This window comes from Ptiloglossa arizonensis, chromosome 3 (genome assembly GCF_051014685.1).
Source record: "Ptiloglossa arizonensis isolate GNS036 chromosome 3, iyPtiAriz1_principal, whole genome shotgun sequence".
Taxonomy (NCBI): domain Eukaryota; kingdom Metazoa; phylum Arthropoda; class Insecta; order Hymenoptera; family Colletidae; genus Ptiloglossa; species Ptiloglossa arizonensis.
Window position 1 is genome coordinate 13,327,813 of NC_135050.1, and position 22,866 is coordinate 13,350,678.

At 31.2% G+C, this 22,866-nt stretch overlaps 3 protein-coding genes across 3 annotated transcripts; 1 reads left to right on the plus strand and 2 right to left on the minus strand.

Moving 5' to 3' along the window:
* Window positions 1-2,250: 2,250 nt before the first annotated feature.
* Window positions 2,251-8,898, plus strand: LOC143143959 (cytochrome P450 4g15-like). The gene is made up of 9 exons (XM_076305831.1): window positions 2,251-2,339; window positions 2,628-2,795; window positions 2,965-3,175; window positions 3,461-3,757; window positions 4,026-4,461; window positions 4,850-4,918; window positions 6,513-6,681; window positions 7,217-7,391; window positions 8,703-8,898. Exons 2-9 carry the CDS (start codon window positions 2,657-2,659, stop codon window positions 8,896-8,898), a joined length of 1,692 nt encoding a protein of 563 aa, XP_076161946.1. The 5' UTR covers window positions 2,251-2,339; window positions 2,628-2,656.
* LOC143143961 (cytochrome c) lies at window positions 5,080-5,803 on the minus strand. Its single transcript, XM_076305833.1, has 2 exons — window positions 5,677-5,803; window positions 5,080-5,264 (listed from the first exon to the last, which is right to left on the minus strand). The coding sequence occupies exons 1-2, from the start codon at window positions 5,801-5,803 to the stop codon at window positions 5,080-5,082; spliced, it is 312 nt and encodes a 103-aa protein (XP_076161948.1).
* Window positions 8,899-9,768: 870 nt separating the features above from the next.
* LOC143144750 (uncharacterized) lies at window positions 9,769-20,176 on the minus strand. Its single transcript, XM_076307496.1, has 9 exons — window positions 19,979-20,176; window positions 18,609-18,735; window positions 14,789-15,003; window positions 14,617-14,707; window positions 13,987-14,255; window positions 11,755-12,008; window positions 10,882-11,174; window positions 10,379-10,573; window positions 9,769-10,092 (listed from the first exon to the last, which is right to left on the minus strand). Exons 1-9 carry the CDS (start codon window positions 20,174-20,176, stop codon window positions 9,914-9,916), a joined length of 1,821 nt encoding a protein of 606 aa, XP_076163611.1. The 3' UTR covers window positions 9,769-9,913.
* Between the last annotated feature and the right edge of the window lie 2,690 nt (window positions 20,177-22,866).

A 22,866-nucleotide genomic window follows, 5' to 3' on the forward strand; every position in this document is an offset into this window, starting at 1 on the left:
AAAAACCAGTAGTGTAGTAATAATAAATATTCTTATATTAACATATGATTACACGCCAGACATTCGTCATCAATTGCGCGCGGAATAATAAATATTGTTTACAGAAAATTAAATTAACCAAGGTAGATATATTCATTTACTACCATTTATGTTTAAGCTGAATGGTAACATCCGCTTTTGTGGAACATTCGGTGTGATTTGCATTTGTTTCCATCGTTACCATCGAACGGTATATTTTTAACAATTCTCAGTTCATGGATAGCAAATAACATTCATATTAAGAAGTTTCTGACACTGGAATCCTGCACTTTTTCTAAAAATATGATTACGCCAAATGATGCATGCGTAACTAAATTATTTCGATCGTTAAATATCTCATTTGACACACGTTAAAAATAATAAGGTGGAACAATTTGTACGAATAATTTATAAATTCCACGACGCAATGAATTTCATTTTATTCTAATGATTGAAGTCGAATATTTTTAAGTTCAAACAAATTACAGTAACTAGTATCGTTAATGAATTAATACAATCCATTCGTCACAATTATGTTAATACACTATTGCAATACAAAAAATTCAAAGCACTTAAAGCGTTCAAAGCTTTGAGATTACCGAGAATATAAGATTTATAGAAACCAAATAAAAGTATTCTCTGGTATTCGGATACCGAATACAAAATGGTCAATTCGATTACCACGAGATACAAAATATCAAATAATTTCTCACTCGTTGTAAGTATTCGATACGTGTATTCTGTATTTTTGACGTATTTCTCTTCTTCGAACGTACCCATTCCTCATTAGGAAATTACTTTCATCGATGCGTGTCTGTCGTCTGGGAATAATCGACTTGGTCAGGAAGTCTACGTATCGCCGTTGGCGATAATAAAGGGTGGTCGATTTGGCGGCCATCGATAATTTTGTAATTTCGTGAAATTGGTCTCGCTCGCCCGACCTCGGCAAGGGGAAGTTTTTTCTTTCCGTCTCACTCGCCCTCGTGCCCTCTTTGTTCATTTTTTTATTATCCTCGAGGGTCGATTTCCGGACACGTTCCATGCAGGGGGTGAAGCAGGTTGCTACGTCATTTCCGGAAGTACTTGTTTCCACCTTGGCGATCAAAGAGCGATCGTTATAACCGCTTTTTTGTTTCTGTTTCTTTTTTTTTTATTCTATATAGTATGCACATATTTGTAATATTTATGGGGGATTTTGGCACGCGCGAACATGTTACGTGCGTTGCTCATTCGCCGTAAAAGCAATAAAAACTTCGAAGGTATACAATTTTCAGTGGCGTTTCAAATTTCCATTTCACTGAAATAAGTAAGCAATACTTAACGATCGTTACTGGTATAATTCCTTCGAATTGATTGCAGTCAAGTACGTTCATCGATTAAACGTCCCAGGTTGCATATTAATGAGAAATTTGGTGATACATTATTTGCTACCACGTACTATAAACATTTTTAATCCCGTCGTTCTTGTTACGAGTGAACGATATATGTACAAATCGAATTAGAGTTTATTTTTTAATTTATTATAGAAGGATTAGTTACTAACTTGATCGTGCAACAATGTAACGACAAAGAAAACAAATCGTGCGTGATAAATATGCGAGATACGCACAAAATATGCAAAACGCACGCAATGTTAAAAAATATGTAACGTTAAAAATAAAAAGCATGTTTTGAAAATCATTCGATGACGAAACAAATTTTAGCGAAAGTTTCATTCTCTTTTTATATTCTTTCCTTGAAAATTACAAAGCAATTCGATTCGATCGAAAATAACGTCGAAATCTCTTTTTATATTCTTTCCTTGAAAATTACAAAGCAATTCGATTCGATCGAAAATAACGTCGAAATCTCTTTTTATATTCTTTCCTTGAAAATTACAAAGCAATTCTATTCGATCGAAAATAACGTCGAAAGTTTATTGACGTTATTGTCTGATCAGTTGAGATGTAATTTCTTAGAATTCTTATTATGTTCGATCACAATTGATGTATATTATTATTCAACACAATGACAATTTGCGAAGCAAATGCCGACAAAAAAAGATAGGGTCATCGTATAATTAATTTAAAAGAATGGAAAGTTTTACATACATCCGTATTGATGATGTATAATTGGGAATATAAAAGGTGACGATGCTTCGATGCTATTGATCACCGATTTTGGCACACACAGTGTAGTGCATGCAGAGATATTCGGAACAACGTTATTCTACTTAAAGTTTACTACGATCATCAAATTTTTTTCAATATATTCTTTGTATGTTTTAAGTACGAGTTCACTAATTTGATGTCTAACGATTAAAGATTGGAGGAACACTATTTGTAAATATTATAACTGCGTAACTTATTTTGCAATTTATTTTAGATTAATAATTCTAAATAAATGATGAAGAAAAGTTAAAAGATCTGTAGTATTGTATTACTATGAACTTTTAATTCAAGGATACCAAGTTTCTTTTAACACAATAATGCAATGTTGAGTCATTTAATTGTATTATGTATATTTTTCACACAAAAACAGGAATTGTTTCTAGTATTCTAATAATACAGTACATTTATTTATTGGGTATTTTGTAATAAAGGATTTTCTCGTATTATTTACTTTTTTAGTTACACGATAAAAGGATAACTATTCAAAAATGGAGGCAGTAACAATAACAATATCGTACTGGCAAACAGCTGTCCTTTATTTGCTCGTTGGAATCATTATAGTATTGTTTGGCATCTACTTTTACATTGAAAATTCACGAATAGTTCGTTTGGGGAATAAATTACCAGGTGTGTAAACTTAATGCCATTAAATATTAATCTCTCGTATTCCGCCATTTTTTAAATCTTTATAATTATAATTACAGTAGTATAATTCTTTCGAACAGTCTAAAGTGTTAGATATTTCACTATTTTCTTTTCTTTATTGTTATAAGGAACATACTTCGTTTTGTTTCAGGACCAAAAACAATGCCAATATTTGGGAATGCGCTGTTAGGTGTGGGTGTACATCCGAATCAAGTATTGGAGAAATTAATTGAATATGATGTTTTCGGACCTGTGACTCGTGCTTTTCTAGGAAAGAAATTACTCGTATTCATAAATCATCCCCGCGATATTGAAATCATTCTCAGTAGCACGGTCCATGTCGATAAAGCTTCAGAATACAGGTGATTTCGTTTATATTATAATTTTCAGATTAAAAGGCTACTCATATTCTATGCAATTTTTCTAAGGTTTTGTATTTCATCGTCTATTTAAAAAACATGGGAAACAAGTTAAAGAGATCACACCTTAATCGTTTAAATATTTCAAACCAAATGTCACCTTACATGAAATGAAGATACTATTTTCAAAATAAAAAGATTACATTAAAATATTGTGAAAATAATCACGAGACTACATTCTTCGAAGAACAATACGTGTATGTCGAAAATAATACTACTAAATTTCAGATTCTTCAAACCTTGGTTGGGGGATGGCTTGCTTATTAATTCTGGCGAAAAATGGAGAACACATAGAAAAATCATAGCACCCACGTTTCATCTGAATGTGTTAAAAACATTTATTCCATTGTTCTACAATAACAGTATAGATTTGATAGTACGGTTACGTGACCAAATAGGAAAAGAATTCGATTGCCATGATTACTTATCAGCGGTCACTGTTGACATTTTAATAGAAACTGCAATGGGTTTAAGAGAGACAAAGAAACAAAGAACTAGTTATGATTATGCCATGGCTGTAATGAAGTAAGTGTTGCAATTACTTTATTAATTTATATTCATTAAAAGTACTCTAATTTAATACAAAATATACACTTACCAGTTATTATCGTTAACTTGTTTATTACCATGAAATTTGATTTTATATTCCAATCTTTTCCAAATACTTAACGTACTGTTAATCTCAAAAGATACATGTATTCAATTTTCAATCATTATTTTCTAGAGCAAAATAATAAGAAAAGAAATGTATTCATTGATTTTATTTACTTTCAATATCGTTTCATTAACGCAGGATGTGCAATATCATTCATCAACGACACTACCATGCAAATCTACATTTCGACTTTCTCTTCAAATTTACAAATTTTGCAAGACAACAAGAAAGGCTGCTCGGTATCATTCACGGTTTAACCTCAAAAGTGATTCAAAAGAAGAAAGAAGAAGTTTACAGGAAGGCATGTTTAAATGTTGGAGACGAACAACGAAAGGTAGAAGAGAATCCAACGTTTCACGAAATTCCAAAGGAAACTGATTCGAGGTTAGAGGACAAAAATAATCGCGAGATGAAGATGCATTACGTTAGGGATGATCTAGATGACATCGAGGACAACGATATTGGAGAGAAAAAGAGGTTGGCCTTCTTGGATCTTATGCTGGAACTTAAGAGAAACGGTGAACAACTTACTGACGAGGAAATCAAAGACGAAGTGGACACCATAATGTTCGAGGTAAAACTATAATTTAAAATCGAGTGTAAAGTAGACATATCAAACTGGAATCTCGCGAGTATACCAGACAACCATAGTTTCTGTCATTTGAAGGGGAATAAAACACGCTAAACTTATCTCTTTCTTCTTCTCGACAAGCATTTTCTTCATTTACGTCCCCAGGCAGAGAATATTTTTACGCCTTCCTCTTTCATAACAAAAAGAAATAAAATATTAAAATTATTATTAACGAATAAGAGAAAACTGGCATATGATAAAACTACAATACACTAAACGTATGTTTGTTAAATTCTTTTTCTCCTTGGTTCTTTAAAGAAACTGTAGCAATCTCGAAAGTTTGCACCTATTATTTAAGTAAATACTTATACTCATTATTTGTAATCTTCAGGGACACGATACCACAGCTGCGGGTTCTAGTTTCGTTCTTTGTGTACTTGGTATTCATCAAGATATCCAGGTGAGTAAAATAAAAATAGACAAAATCTTTGAAAAAGAAGTACAGTTTTTCTTTACTTATAAAGATTTACTTCCTTCACTTTCATTAAATTAGCATTATAGATAACATATTTTTGATACTGTATTGAATATTTTGCACAAAGAATGCAATTTTCTGAATTATTATTTTAATGATGCTAAATAAGCTATTATGTCTCTCCGATCTTCGATTTTTCTTATGCCATTAAATACCATTTTCGTACCGGGAATAAACTTTCTGGGAAACTCCAAATATTCGTTCAATGTGGTCTCATCCCATTTGACGCCCTTTTTTTTCATGGACTCAGTATACTTGAAACCAGGAGTAGCTAAATAAATTATTGTTATTTTATTTCCTTAAAATGGAATATTTATGGACTTTGTTTAAAAAAATTATGATCGAAAAGATTCGAAAAATAATATACAAGTAATATAAAAATAATATATGAAAAGCATATTGAACAGTTACTTTTTATTTAGATTTTTAATTAATACAAAAAATTCCAGTTCGTTAATGTTTAAATATTTATTCAAATTGCACAGTTTACTGTTATATTTATTAGCATAACCTATGTAACTTAATTACAAAACCGAGATATCGTCCATAATTTACAATCTTACAAATAGTAAATTATGAGTTTATGAAAGAAAATGTATAGTATGACTAAGTACTGTTCTTCTTCTTTGACTTTAACTTTTAAAATTAATAAATACTAACAATGAAATATATCGAATACGTACTACCGCAAGTTTTGCCCATAATTCCATGAAGATTCGGACCTATTCTGTGTTTTTCATTTTCACCAGTGGTATGACACATTTTGCACATTTTTATAAATAGCATTTTTCCATTATCTATATTTCCCATTCTTACGAAAAAAATTTGTTACTTCTAATCCCGAAGGTTATGCAGCATAGTATTTCGATATCATTTTTGTCAGTCGATGTTTATCGATTTCGTTTTCATACGATTTTCATTTTTAAATGAAATATATAATATATTCGATGATTATATATGTATTCCATTTTCATACATTGCATCTTTTAGATACATATAATAGAATTGAATTAGTCATAATACCAGGTTACAAAGTGTATTGAGACTTATACGACATACTAATTAGCAAAATCAGTTCTCTCTATACGGTGACTGTATAGTCAGTTTGAAAATATTGTTAAATTAAATTTCTTAACTCGAAGTAATGATGACTTTTTTTATTTTGCTCGTCTTTATAATATCATTTAATCATTTAACTATGTACATTGATAGCGAAATAAGTCAATAACGTTCCATATCAACAGCTAATATCGATTTAATAGAGTCGCATTTCATGTGTATCCGTGAGAAGACGGATTACTATAATATCTATAACACAATAACGAGTGGTTTATACAATAAAACAATAAAGTAACTCGCGATGGATGGCCTACAAGCAACAATATTAATAAACTCAAAATACGAATTAAAAAATAGACTAGACTATTAAATTGAATAAAATTTTTGTATATAAAATGTGAGACGTTGATGTATTCACTTAATCAAATATATGTACATATATTTAACGTAATGATGACAGGATCGAGTGTACGAGGAATTGAATGGAATTTTTAAAGAATCTAACCGATCCTGCACGTTCCAAGATACTTTAGAAATGAAATACCTGGAAAGAGTCATTTTTGAAACTTTAAGACTTTTCCCACCGGTACCGGCAATAGCAAGGTTACTTAAAGAAGACGTCAAAATTGGTAAATGTTATATACACGTATTACTGAATAATAAAATCACTTGGTATTATAAAAAGTGTAGATGAACATTAAAATTGTATCCGTGAATCAAATATTATTCACTATATTTTACGAATTAAATAATTAACATTTATCATATTTCTCATTTTGACAGAAGTCACATATTTCTAGGTTAGTATTCAAATATTTTATTCGGAAGTTTTACTCTAAGGTTTCAAAAAATTTTAATTAAAATTAAACTTTAGTTTCCAAATAATTCTATCGAACAACTATTAGTAATTTTATTTATAGTTTACTTTTATACTAATAATAGTATCAGTATGTACAATACAAAATACAATATAAAATAGCACAAAGTCGATCATATTTTACTTGAAAATTTATATTTATTGCAAATATCAACACATTAAAGGATGTTCATCATTTGACTTTAATTGTTATACAGTTTTATGAATTAAGTATTACGTTAAACTACTCGCGAAATATATATCCAAAGGGAGACTTGCTTAAGAATGTTGTTTCACTTTTTTTACAGTCACCAATAATTACGTATTACCAGAAGGTAGCACAATTATAATTTCACCGTTCAAGGTCCACCGACTAGAAGAATTCTATCCGAATCCCGGGGTATTTAATCCTGACAATTTTTTGCCGGAACGAACACAGAACAGGCATTATTATTCTTTTATTCCCTTCAGTGCAGGACCCAGGCAAGTTACGAATAATTATTTTTCTAAAAACGTCCAATTAAATATACGTATTGAATATATTACTCACGACAAAATATTTCTTTCCATCCCGTACATTAAAAGACACGAGTTTGAGACCAAACCTTAGGTTATCGAATAGAATTTATTTTATGAAAATTCATTAATTTGCACGTAAACTTTCGTATAAAGCTGAAACGTAAAATTAATTCCGATGTATCTTTCATTTTGCATACAGGATTTTAATTATTTTTTCAGGACAGATTTAAGATATTAAGTACTATATTATTATTTCTATTCGATTGAACAATAATAAAGAAAGGAAAATTTCACATTTTGTTATTAATATAAACTATTCAGTTACAATTAGTATACTATTGAATATTAATAGAATAATTTATTAATTGCATAAATAATCTTTTATAAACTTTGATTATCGTGGAACTATTTACATAATATTGTTCATATATCATAGATACTCGTCGTGGATACATTACGTGTATCGAATTTCATTTTCAAACTGCAATGATACGTATTGAATAAATAATTTAATCCTTGGATTGATACTTCATAGCGACTCGTGTCACTCGACACACATATATAGTAGATTCTGCGTAACTGTTATACCTATATCGTTGTAGTAACGCCATCTAGCGATTTAACTGTGCGGCAACCAGAGGGAGCCATTTGCTTTTCACGCGATACGAAGCTTCTTACTAGGTATACAGCCAAAGAAGTAATAATTTTTAAATCTTTGTCAAAAATATATGAAAGAGCATTTTGCGTTCGAGAACATTGAGTTTATAAATTCAATGTATTTGTATGCAGTTGACCAGAAAACATTCAGGCACAGACTCAGATGTACCTACTATAACAGCTTCCTGCATTTCCTTTATCCGCTCAGGAATCTAATAATTTATCATTTTATTTGTACTACGATTTATGGTCCGCAATATATTATATAAGCAGTTTAAGCATCAAACAGTTTTTATATGTTCCCCTTTTTTTTCATTTCGAAACGATTACACCGTCTTAAAATTATTTAATCGATGTACTTTAATTCACAGTAAGTTCAGTTACACAGTAGGTACGTGACAATCACTCGTAATATTTATTTTGTTCGTCGTTTATTATATTTATAAATGTATCCGTCTATTCATGGTCTCAAACTTCCGGTCGGTATTATTTAAATGTTTTCTGATATGTAGATATTAAAATTTCATATAGAGGGATATATATTCTGAACATTGTCCTTTTTTAAAAATAGGATTTCACGATTTACGTTTAAGGTGATTAAATTGCGGTTTTGTGTAGGTCCTGTGTGGGAAGGAAATACGCGATATTGAAGTTGAAGGTTTTATTGTCGACAATCCTGCGGAACTACAGGATCCTGTCGGATCTTACAGAAAAGGACTTCCGGTTGAAAGTTGACATCATCCTTAAAAGGGTAGACGGCTTCCGAATAAAAATCGAGCCACGAAACAAAAGCAATCAAGAGGTCTGTGTTTAAAGTGGGATTTCTATAATATAAATGATCTTTCTTGGATGAACACTGATTCCAAGACAAAAATGCAAAACTTACTTGTTCGAAGTAGGAAAGCTATCGTCCTTTGGTATTTAATTACATTTAAATGAAATAATATTTTGTAGCAAATTGTTCCCGTTTACTGCAGTAGCACATTATGAAATATACTTTTATATAAATAATTAAGTGAGGACAAATATCTGGTCATTTTTTAAATAAATCTTCTACTTTTAATGTAGTTACAATGACTTTTGTATATAGAATAACGAGAAGAATTGATGGGTATTCAACAATTATATTGTTATACCCAAGGTAAAATTTAAAATTGCATTTTCATAAGTGTATTTATTGAAAGAAATACATATGTTCAATGGAAGTGAGACAAGAATGAAATATACAACATATTTAGAAAATGATGAATTTCAGTACACTACCTGTACGTAGGTGCAAAGTAGCCACTTTGAATATTTATACAAGTTGCGTTCGAATAAATATTAATTTAAAAATTATAAGCAGCATTTTCCTTCGTATTATTTCTTTGTAATTTGCGTTTGGTAGTACACGCAACAATTTGAATATAAAATATTTATTAAACTCTTCATGCATGTACAAATCAATTATAACATTTCATCGATCGTTTTATAAATGTAAGTTAACAGAATTTCATTTGTCAACTGATTAATCTCAACAAGTTTCGTGAAGTATATTTTACAATAAAGCTACAAAATGAACCCGTGAAAAATAATAAGTAATATTTGTATCATAAAAAACTGACAATGAGTTTATAAATTTAAGAAAAATATATGGCGACCTGACATGAGCGGTAAGCGTGTTTAAAATCGTTTCTATGCTGCATTTCACATTACATTTTGCAAATAAAATTATTTGGTAAAAGAATCGCCAAGAAATATTTAATTTTACTTTTGTACAAAAACCTACTTTCAAGTACTTGTTACGCGCTTTATGTACAAAGGTCTTCCTCTTTCTCTCTCCGTTTGCGTCAATCTGCAGAAAGGGCACCGGAAGTTTGGGCAGCAATTTTATCCGCCCGTCCCTTCCTCCTCTTTGGTAAATTTACTGAAAGGAACTGTATTGCCCAAGGAATAACGAACAGGACGTTCATTAGTATAAGAGCAAGCTGGCAGACCACGAAACTGTTGGTCCAGTCCTTCATAAGCCCTAAAAGCGGTCATTCACATCTTAAGACCCGGTTATTCTTTGCCATAAACATACATTTTGGCCATTTTTATTCACCGTTAATACTCGAATAAAAAATTTGAATACTTCATCCTGATCACTGTTTTGCATAATTAAAGAATATACTTAAAAGTAAAGAATTAAAAGGTATCATAGCAGACACGTTAATGGTTTACTAAAAGTTTTTTAGTAAATATTTGTATTACCCTCTAGTACTCCGCGTTTCCACTTAACTACTAAAAATCAGTGTACAACATGTTATACTCACCAACCATTGGGCCAAATAGTATGGATATCACGCCACTAATAGCGCCATAAATTCCATACGCTGAAGCGAATTTTTCAATACTGACATCTTCTATAATGACCAATGGTTGAGGTACTAATAGCCATGATCTAGCCATTCCTATGAGTGCTACCATAAAAAATGTACCCGTCAAGGTATCATTGTAAATTAAGTAACCTGGAAATAGAAACTTCGGATAAAATTTCTATCAGATTTTTATTATACTGTGTATAATAAAAAGTAAATTTTTTTTCGTATCTTAATAAATCTACAATGTTTCCAAAATCTTCTATGCTCAATTAGAAATTGGATTAGTGTACAGGATGGTCTGTAGGCCATAATAACTTAAAATATTCAAACAATTAATATAAAACGTTAAATATCTTAAACATTTCATTTCTCAGTTTCGGCGGTAAGCAAGGAGATAAATAATACTTTCTAGCTCTTTCTAGCGTTAAATAATACTTCTAGTTTAATTTACTCACCGGTTTTGGCAAACGCCATACAAATCATGGCGCCGAAGAACATGTATTTCGCTTTGATGTGCACCACCAAAGTGAAAATCGCAATCAAAATTTTGGATGCCAGTTCTGCAGCGGCGCCAATGGTGATTGCCAGGGCTGCCTGACTCTTCGTGTAACCGCCATTAGTCATCATCAATGGCAAAAGACCAGAAAACGTGAAATCGCTGGACAAGACAAAACTGACGCCCAGACAAATGTTTATAAAACACCAATTTTTTAACAAGGTCATTTCCAGAAGCTCTTCCATGATCTCTCTGTATCGATTAAAGCACATTTCCATTAGTACGCTGCATCTTCTGAATAAATTGAGATTTACAAAGAATCGTATATTAATAAAATCACAAGAATAAGTTTGAATTATTTGATAGCTGATAATAGCTTGACGACCGCTATCACGTGGTACGTGATTGCAATCTATCCGGCGATACCATCCACACATTTTATTGCTACCTTAATCCAGATGTGTTAGTCACCGAATATGGTATCGATTATTAATATAATATTGTTACCATTACTATTATTTAGGATTACAGAGTGAGTTAGCAAAGTGAGCTAGTATTGGTTAAGTTAGACAAAAGTTAGAGTCTACACACTTCAAGCTACATTCTCCAATCTCCAGTGAAAGTTGGCCTAAATACTATAGTGCATTCTTCGAATATTTATAAAATATTATATAAAAAAATAGTTTAGAGTTTTTATTGGATTGAAACTATCACTAAAATCGCTGGTGAGTGGAAGCAGTGTTCACGTGAAATGTGCAACCGTAAAATTGTAAAAAAAGTTTGAAAAAAAATTTAAGAAATTGTGTACTTGTACCCTGTGCATTTTACGTACTTTAATTGACCTTTTTCGCCACTTTCTTCGTCTTTCATAGACACCTGAACTCCTTTTTCCAATCGTTTCTCTTTGGTTTTCTCAAAATGTGTCACATCTCCTATTGCTCCGATACTTGTCACCAAATTTGCCAAACTCGAGGACGAGAGCGTTGACATGCGTCTCGTTAACAGTTCACGCATCGATCCGGATTTTATGCGATTGTAAATTTTACCCTCGAGCTCTGAGATCGAAGCTACTCTTTGCCCAGACTCCTGTATTTAAGGAAGCAAAGAAAAAGAAAGGACTGATTAATTTAATATTGTTAAAAATATACTAACATTGCGCGATCAAATAGTAAATACTTGGGAAATTGTTATATTATTACGTTAATTTGGAATATTTATATCTAGTAATTACGTAAATAATAATTGAATTATTTGATCAACAATACGAGAAATTTACTTGACGATAATTATTATAAAAAATATTTATCTTGTCTTTCAATTTTTGCTTGTGTCTTATTTAATTTAATTAGGAACGTATAGTCCGTGCTATCTAATAAAATGACACGACAGTGATAAGTTTATAATATAACATACAAGGTTAAGCATACAGAAGTTAGATCGCAATAAGGGAGAACTGATAAAATTAGATAACACATTACATTTGTAAAGTATATGTACGATTAACATGTATACTCAACGAACCATTATATATAATACGTGTGTCCATATTCGAAATGTATGTACATTTTGGAAGACTTTAATGATTTAGAAACAACGTTTTTACTTCTAACATCATCATCTGTACCCAATGAAAACTTTATCAATTAGAAACGCAAGGTTTTGTTTAGGAAAATTACCAACACTCAACATTGTTGTTCGTGTGAAATATAAATTATATAGAGGAGGGTCATCCCACGTCAAATCGATCACTTTTTTTAATCGAGGTTAGGAATTTTTACGAAATTGAAATATAGTACATTGTAGTGCTAAATTAGGAGGGGTATAAGTAACCATCTTATTAATTTTGAATTTATTTCAAAGTTTTTTGATTTGTTCTTTTAGATGAATTTTCTTTCAAGCCCAACAGTCATTTTGCAACGTGAAAATTATAAATAAATTTTTATTTTGTAAATTTTTTATTGAAATGAATTGATTAAAAATCTCCAAAAATACTCCCAGGTGTTTTGAAGCTTCTTCTACAATATTAATAATTTTTAGAACGGGCATTTCATAATTAACATCTCAGTGAGCTTTTAAGAGTCATGGTGCGAACCGTTTCAGGTAACTGACCGATAAGTTAGACTCTCACGTTATACTGTTTCAATAAGGACTACGATAAATCTTAAATAGACAGGTATCGTAGCCTACATGAATTTAGTAGCTCGAGTTGCCATATCCGTGTCACAAAACGATTTATGACTACATTCTGTTTTCTTTTTACTGTCATTTTAATCACCTAAAATCTTCAACATAGAAATAGTGAATTAAACGGTTATCAAGATTTTACTCGACCAAAAGTTTTATCGAAAAAAGAAATATACTTTTTGTACTTTTTGTGTTTCAAGTATTTAGATCTTCAACAAATTTTTCTACTAGGTGTTACTGTTTTCTATAAGACCGCGAGTATATTTTCCAAGATAGCGTGTTTATTACAATAGTATTGGAATCTCTATAATCAGAAATGTCACTATCGGTATACGAAACATTCCACAAATAAATTCAGGTTCAGCTTATTTGTCAATCTTTCATTGAAAGTCATAGTGCATTGTTGAAATAGACGAAATCCTCGTGTTAGAAATTATTCATTTTGTAGAGAACGCTTCTTCGTTCTTTCATTTTGTAAAAATCGTAAACTTCGATGTTTCGTATTTTTTAAACTAATTCGAGACCAGCAAAATGTTGACTTGGACTCCTCCTAATTTTACATGAACCACAACATACTGAAACTTCATGAAAATCCCCGACTTCGATGAAGCTCCGAACGACCCAGGGGAGGTCTGTAAAGTAAAGCAGACGAAGTGCTATGTTAAAAATTATTTCTATAGGACACGATAACCATACCAATTTATCATATCATTTGTCGTTCCAGCTAAAAAGGGTAAATTGTATTATGTAAGTTTGTAAATATATAAATATAATTGCGTTACTGTTAATAATCGTCTGTTTATTTTTCTAATGTACCTAGTGAAACAGAAACGGCAAACTAAATAGAATGATATACGAAACTGCTGTTCGAAAAACTTACTTTCATCGTTTCAATTAAAAGAGGAACGTGTTTCCCTCTTTCATCCTTGAGGCTCGTTAAGCTGCTCCATCTGGTTTTCGTTGGAACGCGTGTAACGTCACTGGAACGACGACTTAACACGGCTATTCCGCACAATTTTCGTTCCTCTCTTTGGCGCGCCCTTTCCTTGCGAACCTCTTCCGGTTTCCTCGCGTGCCATTCAACGGGGTGCATCATTGTCATACCGACGACACAGTTTAAGCTCATTGCACCCGTTATCAATGCAGTACCTATCGAATCGCGAGACCAATATAATTTCATCGAAAAGTGGAAAAGAATCGATCGAGGAATTTTAGACGTATCAGTTTATCTCGTACGTTGCGGATTTGTATTTAAATAAATTATACCCGTGGAAAATATGTACGCGTATGCAAGAAATATTTATCGTCCATATCGTGTCGCTAAATGAATTTATCGGTGATAATTTCTTTTCATAAAAGAAAATATATGGTTTATTTTCACGTACTTTATTTTCAGAATATTATCTCAGCTTAGAAATAAATGCTATGATAAATTTTGTTCGATAGTCATAACAGACAGCGAAATTGACGTAAAATTAGAGTAGATCACTATGGACGGAATTACACTCACCTCGGAATCCATAAGCTTTCATTAATCTTTCTATGCACACTGGATATGCGATTCCACCTAAGCCAATAATAACTTGGGCCGCGCTCATTACCTGGAAAACAAGAATTTCTCTAAAAGATTAAGAATGTAAGTATCGTGGAGAACGCCGGCCATCGGCCTCTCATTTACGTACTGGCGCTCTTCTCTTTACAAAATAAGCATTAAAGTTCGTGTTACAAATAGTGACGATCAGACCAAGTCCCAATCCTTGGAGGAGATACAAAAGAGCCATTTCGTAGACGTTGGTAACGAATGCTAAACCAACATTCGGCACTGCAAACAGCAACGCACCGAAAATCCCTACAGGCCTCATCGCGTATCTCTTCAATAAGGTATTCGTCATTAAACCTGTAATGAAACGTAATCGAACGTTAGAAACATTCATTTCTTACTTAGTTGTGCATCAAAGAAGGGTAAAATTGCATTAGAACGAAAAATAACAGTTAGTGATTTATGTACATTGTGAATTTGTAGTAAAATAATAATTTACTCGTTTGAACGGTTATTTAAATAACCTCTTGCTTATGTAAACATTGAATGGTTCGTGTAAAATACGATTTTTAAGCGGTAAATAGAAATTAGATGATTTTATTCTCAAGTCCTTTTATTAGTAAGATTATCTGGTTTAAATACGAAGTTAGAACAAGGTTAAGTATCATACAACATTTTTCAACCGTTTGAATCGTCTAAGAAGAGAATAAGGGTATAATAAAACATTAGGACATCGTACTAACATCGACATTATTCTTACGCGAAAGACTTTCGCACAAATTATTAATACTGTTAAAATAATTAACACTTTTACCTATCTTGCCTTGAGTATTGTTCAATTAAAATACAATGCCTAACGAACACAGTCACTTGCATATCCATTTTCGTTGAGAAAATAATAGTATCTTACACGTTTGAAGATGGAATTAAAATTTTGTACAAAATTTTGCACACAATCTGTGTACAAATTTTCTTAGGTAAAAATATATAAAATAATATTAAACAGGTACAATATTCGTCACTTAGTGCAATTTCTTAAGTCGCAAATTAGCTTCATTTTCGACTATGTGTCATATTAAAAATAACAATCAAACACACGCAGCATATTTACTTCTTCGTTTATAAACTTGGTATAATTGTAATATGAAATAGATATTAAATTACACAAAATAAAGAAACACTAGTTTGTCACATTAAAGATGATATTACTGAAAGTATTGGTAGGAGTATTATTATAAAATTGATTCGAGGGAAAATCAATTTTCTGAAACAGACTTTTATGCACCAAACACGTTAATTGTCGAATGAATGAATTTACAGAAAATCTATTGCGCTTAATTTTATCTCACACAAACATTGAAGCTGTAAAACGTATCGCGCAATGTATTTAATAATAACAGATAACTTTTTTGTCGTGTCATATTATAGTCTTCGATTCAAATTTTTGAATTTGGAATCTTCCAACCAAAGTAAAAATGCTCTGTCATTTTTATCTGGCGCTCGTGAAACTACAGAAGACTTACACGAACCGATTCATTTTTGAATTACAGTTGCCTTATCGGTAACGTTTTCAATACCTAACAAACCATGTAATTAAGACTGTAATTCGAAAATGCACAAATAGGTATAACCTTTCGATTAGTTCTCGACTGCGTCTCAATTATGCCAAATGATATCAAATTTCTTCGATCGATCCCTTGCTTACAAAACGCGTATGTCTATACTCTAGAAAGTTGACAATTATTTTCTAAGAGCGTATAAATACGCTCGTAAATTGTATGCAATCTACTATAATCTGTTACTACGATAAGGTGAAGCGGTTAGGTTATATATAGACTAATGTTTATTTACGAATAATTCGAGTAAGAGTTGTACGCGCCACAAGTCTGCGTTAGAAGTCAATTGTGTGTTGTACCTAAACGCTCTTATAGTTCGATCAAAGTCAACTCAGCCGCTCAAGGTTATTCCTTGATTTGTAGATACACGCATTCCATCTCTCAAACAAAGAGGCAAATTAATTTTCATCGAAAATAGCCATAACCAACCAATCTAAAAGAGCGTTTTTGATCTTGGTTTTTAAATCTTCTTAAATGGGTACGGTTACAAAAATATATTCCTTGAATCCACACTAGCGAAGAATGTGTATCAACAATTTTTTAACGTAGAATGAATCAAATGTACCTGCTGTATTGAATTGTAGTGAATTTGTACATTAACTCTTCAAGGAGAAATTATTTTGTTCGAAATAAACGAAAAATAATTTTTCACAATAATTATGGTGATTACTTCCATTTTACAATATTTGATACGCCCTAACAACTAAATGTGTCTTATCAAACACGTGTTATCAGTACCAAGTCTCACGTGTCCATACAGGTATACACAAATGCATGAAAACATCCACGAGCGGAGGATAAAGTTACTCAGTGACATGTTATCGCTATTATGTTCGTTTCTAATGATATATACCAAGAAACAAATATAGTTACGACTTCTATGTACACAAGACGTAAAAACGTTGAAGAGACGTAACTATTTTTACATTCGATTGTTACTTCGACAAACTACAAGTTGCAAAAACTATTTCTGTATAAACGTTCTTTTAATTCGGACTGTTGATTACTGCGGTGTACTTTATTTATATCTTCAAACACGATTCTCACTTCCTTGCGTTCCATCGCACATAAACGTCAAAATATATCTAATCGAAACTGAAGAATAGAAGTACTATATTTATCGAAAATTATTCATATTGTGATATCTGACAATTAGAAATATTTTTCGATGAAAACATAACTGATAATTAAAACAAGCTAAAAATGTACAGTGAAAAAGTATTTCCATTTTTATGATACTAAGTTGTTATATTTTTCTTAGCTAATAATATGCTCATACTTTAACTTCTCAGAAAATACTATTAAATCTAGTACCAATGGTTCTTACTACTTGTTGTTAATTCGACTAATTATGATGAATAATGCAAGTATATTTCTATTTTCAATAAGTATGTAACAAAACAATTATTTAGAATTATTAATCTTCCATATATTGTTCCACATTTTCCATAATGGTTTTCCGTCTGTCTATTAATCTTTCGATCCCACTTGCATAAGTGGATTTAACATTTCTTAACTCTATTTCAGCAAAATTGTGTTACTCCTGAATAAGTAATAATCCGATGAAGACATCCGAACAGTAATGAAAGAACATCATTTTTTCTCATGCAAATTAATCAGTTCTTGTCATCGACTGATTTAATACATATATATGCTCGAGGGTTATCTTGATTGGAAAAAATATGCTTTTTGTAAAGCAAATTAGGCCATTCTTTTTTCAACGCTGACTGCATTCGTAACAGTTACTGACAATAAACTTCCATACATATCGATGGATTAGGCTCCAGCAGTTTGGAAAGGAGTATTTCTTCCATATCCCATCAAACGTGACCAAATGGTGATATGATCCCAGGCTCGCCTGTAACGTAAATGGTTGTCCAGCACTTAGCCTACAATAAATGAATTCAATGACAGCAAACAATGATTCACTCTCCTTACCCTAGATATGATTCCATCGGATCATTACTTAATCAGGAATTTGCAAAATCATTCCCTTGAAAGGGAGTTAAAAAATGTTGATGCAGTCAGGAGGTGCACGACTAAATTTTCGTGTAAAAATTAGAGAATTTGTATTAAACAAGGAGCGAAACATTAACAGAAAACGGAAAACTGTTAAAGAGAAAGTGATTAACGATTGTATTTATAATATTTATTCAAAACCAGTTGCATATTTCTTTAAAAGTTATTTATAATTAACAGGTCTGGAAACATCATGCACTTGTGTCTATTCTTAAAAAAATAAAACTCTAATTAGATGTTTAATACTGGAAAATGTTATCGAGATTCTAAATTATGTTCATAACATTGACGGCATTTTGAACTCGTTTTAGAATGATGTTTACTTACCAGCAATAGAAAATGTAACCATAAAAACAGAATTAAATAACGTCATCGCTGTACCAGCCTGACCAGTTGCTTCGAGAAAATCGCCAAAAATAATTGCAAAGGATGCAGTTGGTCCAAATGTTGTAATCTACGAAAAGAATTAATCAGATATCGCGGTACATATATATTGTACATAATAATAAATATATATATACTTTACTAAATAATTCTTCTAAAGTAAGAAATGAGTTCAATGTATGAAAATGTATGAAGAAAAAGAGTATGGAAGACATATGAAATGTATAACTTTTTATTCCATAAGATGATAGCTACTTTTAAGACTAATTTGGTGACTTATCACAGAAGATCATTCATGACTGCAGACATGTAATAAAATAATTCTGAATGTGTATTTTCTCAAGTTGTCAATCGTAAGTTTGAGCATGTATTGTAAACCTGGCCAGTAACTCTTGGAATTTGACGTCACAACAAGACGTGTGAGGATTACATATATTGAACAATGATTCGTGCCTTGGAAAAAGAAAGTCATAAGCGTCTGTATCAATTAAAACACGTTCTTTTTTTCGACAAATGCTTTGATTGGTATTCTTTTACAACACTGATAACCCTCCCCCCGCCCCCCAGTTATTACCAAAGTGCAACGATTTATTTACAACCTTTATTTGATCAGCAGATTCAATTTTTATATGTTTATCGAGAACTAATTCATTTTATTATTTAAATTCTAATTTTGATGCAACAAGTAACTCACAAAAAATTGTTTATCTATCATCTATTAGTCTTGTTATTTGTTGTTGTGATATAAAATTCTTATAGGAGTAGTATTTACCCTTGTCAATGAGGGACCAGTTGACCATGCTTGATCTATTCAGGTAAATGATAACGCGATAAAAAAGTGTCTGCTTTCAAACCTGAACACTATTATGATGTTGAAGGAATCTTTGTTTAAAGAAACGAGATAATTTTTAACATGAATTTCGCATTTCAGGTGGCCAATTTTTTAGATAAAAGTATATATTTTTTTTAAATATTCAATTATCTGACAAAATGTATGAATTAATTATACGTATAATTAATTAATTCATTATACTAATTCATCGATGCTTTGTATTTTAATACGTTATAAGGACACGCGTGATACGTAACATGATAGTAAATTTAAATACTAACGACTTAAACACGTAATAGTGGTAAATACTCAATTAACGTATTATTACTTATTTTTATTGTAATTATCTGTTAATTATTAATAGATATTACGATTGATAACTATGATGTGATTTTATCGAATGAATGAATTAAAAAGATGATACTATTTTGCTTAAATTGAAGTATATAATGTTTCTTGTAAGTTAATAACTAATACTAACGAATACTAAAATCATGGCTGACATCACTATCCACCCCCAACCACCGTCAGGGGCCAGATCCTCCAACGTTATTTCATCATCTTCTTTCTCTTCTTCTTTATAAAATAGTAACGTATTATTTTGTTGTTTCTTCTCATCCTCGATGGAAATATTGGTTGTTGTTGTCATTGTTGTTCCATTAGTTTTAGCTACCGTCATATTTTTGTTGAGTCTACGCGCATTGCACAGAAAGTATTTTATACACAAAAGCTGAAGTTTGTTCGATTCGTGTTAATAATCACAATTCGTAAAACATATTTATTTCTCTTTGATTCAACGTATTATATCGAATTCAATCAAAATCACTTTATAATCACCATGTCACTAAATGTAAACGGTATCTTTTTTCAGGTTTCGACGCGTCAAAACAATAAAAATATTTACTTGTTAATCTAGGGTAGATAATAATTATTTGAACATTACTTTTAAAGTATAGATGTTTTCAAGTGTTACTACTTAAAATTCAACAAGGCATCAATTATGTCAGAAGTTTGAACATATACATAAAAAAATCGTTTGCTATTAAAAAGCGAGTAATTACATTACCGTTTTGATATACAGATTGTGTTTTGAAATAATTTAAAATCTGTAAATTTGATGAAATGTGAACGACTAATATGTCTTAAAGAATTGAATGAAGTAATAGTTGTTGGATGTATCGTTTTGACCGCGTGAAAAAAAGATTCAACGTAAGACGTATTTTAATGCGTAAAGATCTTAAATCTTACCACTAGAAAGTTTTTAGTTTCTTCCAAACAATGCACAGAAGCGACAGTTTTAATTAATAAATCGTGCACTGTATGTGACAGTCACCTGGATGGTTTTTGACTGAACGAAACTGGATACAAACGATTTTGGAGACTCTCTTATCTATTTACATACACAATGTCATCGTACTAAGTACCAATCCTTAAGGAGAATGAAATATTACTACCGCATCTGGAATTAAAAAATCAGTCGGGGGAAAACGGGAGGATTGTAAATGGAATTTTACAACTTGTGCGTAGAATCTGTTAACTCAGTACCGATAACAACAACAGAATGATTCTATTAAAACTATCTCATTGTTGTTTTCATGCAATTTCATTCTTTGCATTCTGTTCCTCGTATTTTCATTTTTCTTGTAAGTAAAGAGAAAAAAAATAAACATAATATACAAATATAATACAATTCAATTGTAATTGCTACTCTTGTTCCGTTCGAATGTGTTTGAATGTAGTAAATAATTGAATTAATAGTACAATGTCCAATATTTTTTTCTTTACACCAATAAATTCCTGAACTACTGAATAAATGTTACCTTTTGTTAAAACTATATGTTAGAAGATACTTTCTACGAATGCACGTTGCTTTAAAATTTGTCTAAACTTCATTCGAGTATACGTACATTTTGTTCGAAAGAATTTTGAATTAAATTATAATAAAGAATTGCAATTTGCATTAGCGAAGTCGGTTGCCTCTATGAGGCGCATTTTCTGTGACCGATGAGACCCTCTGTAGAAGTATGCGAGCTTCTGGTCGAATCGGCAAAAATCGAGCCGAATCGGATAGGATCCCGCATCTAGGATTGTTCGTAGGCTTGAAAGTTTCAGGTAACCGAGATGTTCAGGATCCTGAAAGTTTAGGCCACCCGTGACCAACAATGGATTAGGGATCTTGTTCGACCGTCTGTTCGAGTAACCGAGTATTCGACGATGTTCAAAATCAAAACCATTATTTATACAAAAGTTTCGAAAGAGGCGGTTCTCATTCGACGAAAGTGAAGTTTTTAATAAATTTATTCAATGTGAACTATACTCTCGAGAAACTGTTTGTCTTCATTTTATCTATACCTGTGTTCTTTGTAACCAATTTATTTATGTTATAATGTTTTTTATTAACGATACTCTTTTATTTTTATAAGAATGCAATTCACACATTGAATATGAAACATTATAATATAAACAAGTTGATTACATAAAATATAAATACAGATAAGGTGAAGACAAACGGTCATTTAAATATAAAGTTTATCCTGAATAAATTTATTAAATCTTCACTTCCATCGAATGAAAACTGTAATTGTCGAATGCTTGATTACTCGAACAAATGGACTTCGTAGTGGGTTATTTGAGAAATTTCACCCGATTCAACCCAAACTCGTGATCTCGGATATTTGAACACTCAAGATTTAGGTTACTAGACGTGCTAAAAATATATAATATATGTATTAATTCATTAATTTATTATATACGTTCAATTACCGTCATTAAGTTTAAATTTCGTTCATTCTTCTAGGAATAATTAAAGCTTCTTTTCACGTATAATTAAAAAAAATCCTTGCATATGATAATGTCCAAGTAAACATCACGGAGATATTACAGGCACATGTTAATGAAACACCCTATATGCTGATACGATAAGAATATTACGTACACGCGTTAAACTGCCCCTGAAATCTGCACTACGACATTCGCTCCAGATAAACAGTTGCAAATTATAAGGCGTAGACACTTTTTTAACATTAATAACGGATCAAAGCATATTAAGAATATAACAATACAGCATTATGTAAAATATCTTCTCTATAAAATACTAGTATCAAAATGTTATCTGTATTATTTATTCTATGTATTCATTTATTGAAAATCTCAATTTTATAATTTTATTCATGTGGTATAGTTTTAAAGGACTACTGCATCATTTCACTGTCTAGATATAACGATATCTAGAATTCAGCTGAAATCTTTGATACTGTTGATAAATTTTCTTTAAACATTTCTAATAATCGTAATTTCCGTCACAAAAGTTATTAATACGTGCGTGTAATTAAGTAACACGTTCCTTATATATTTCTCGTAAAGTACATC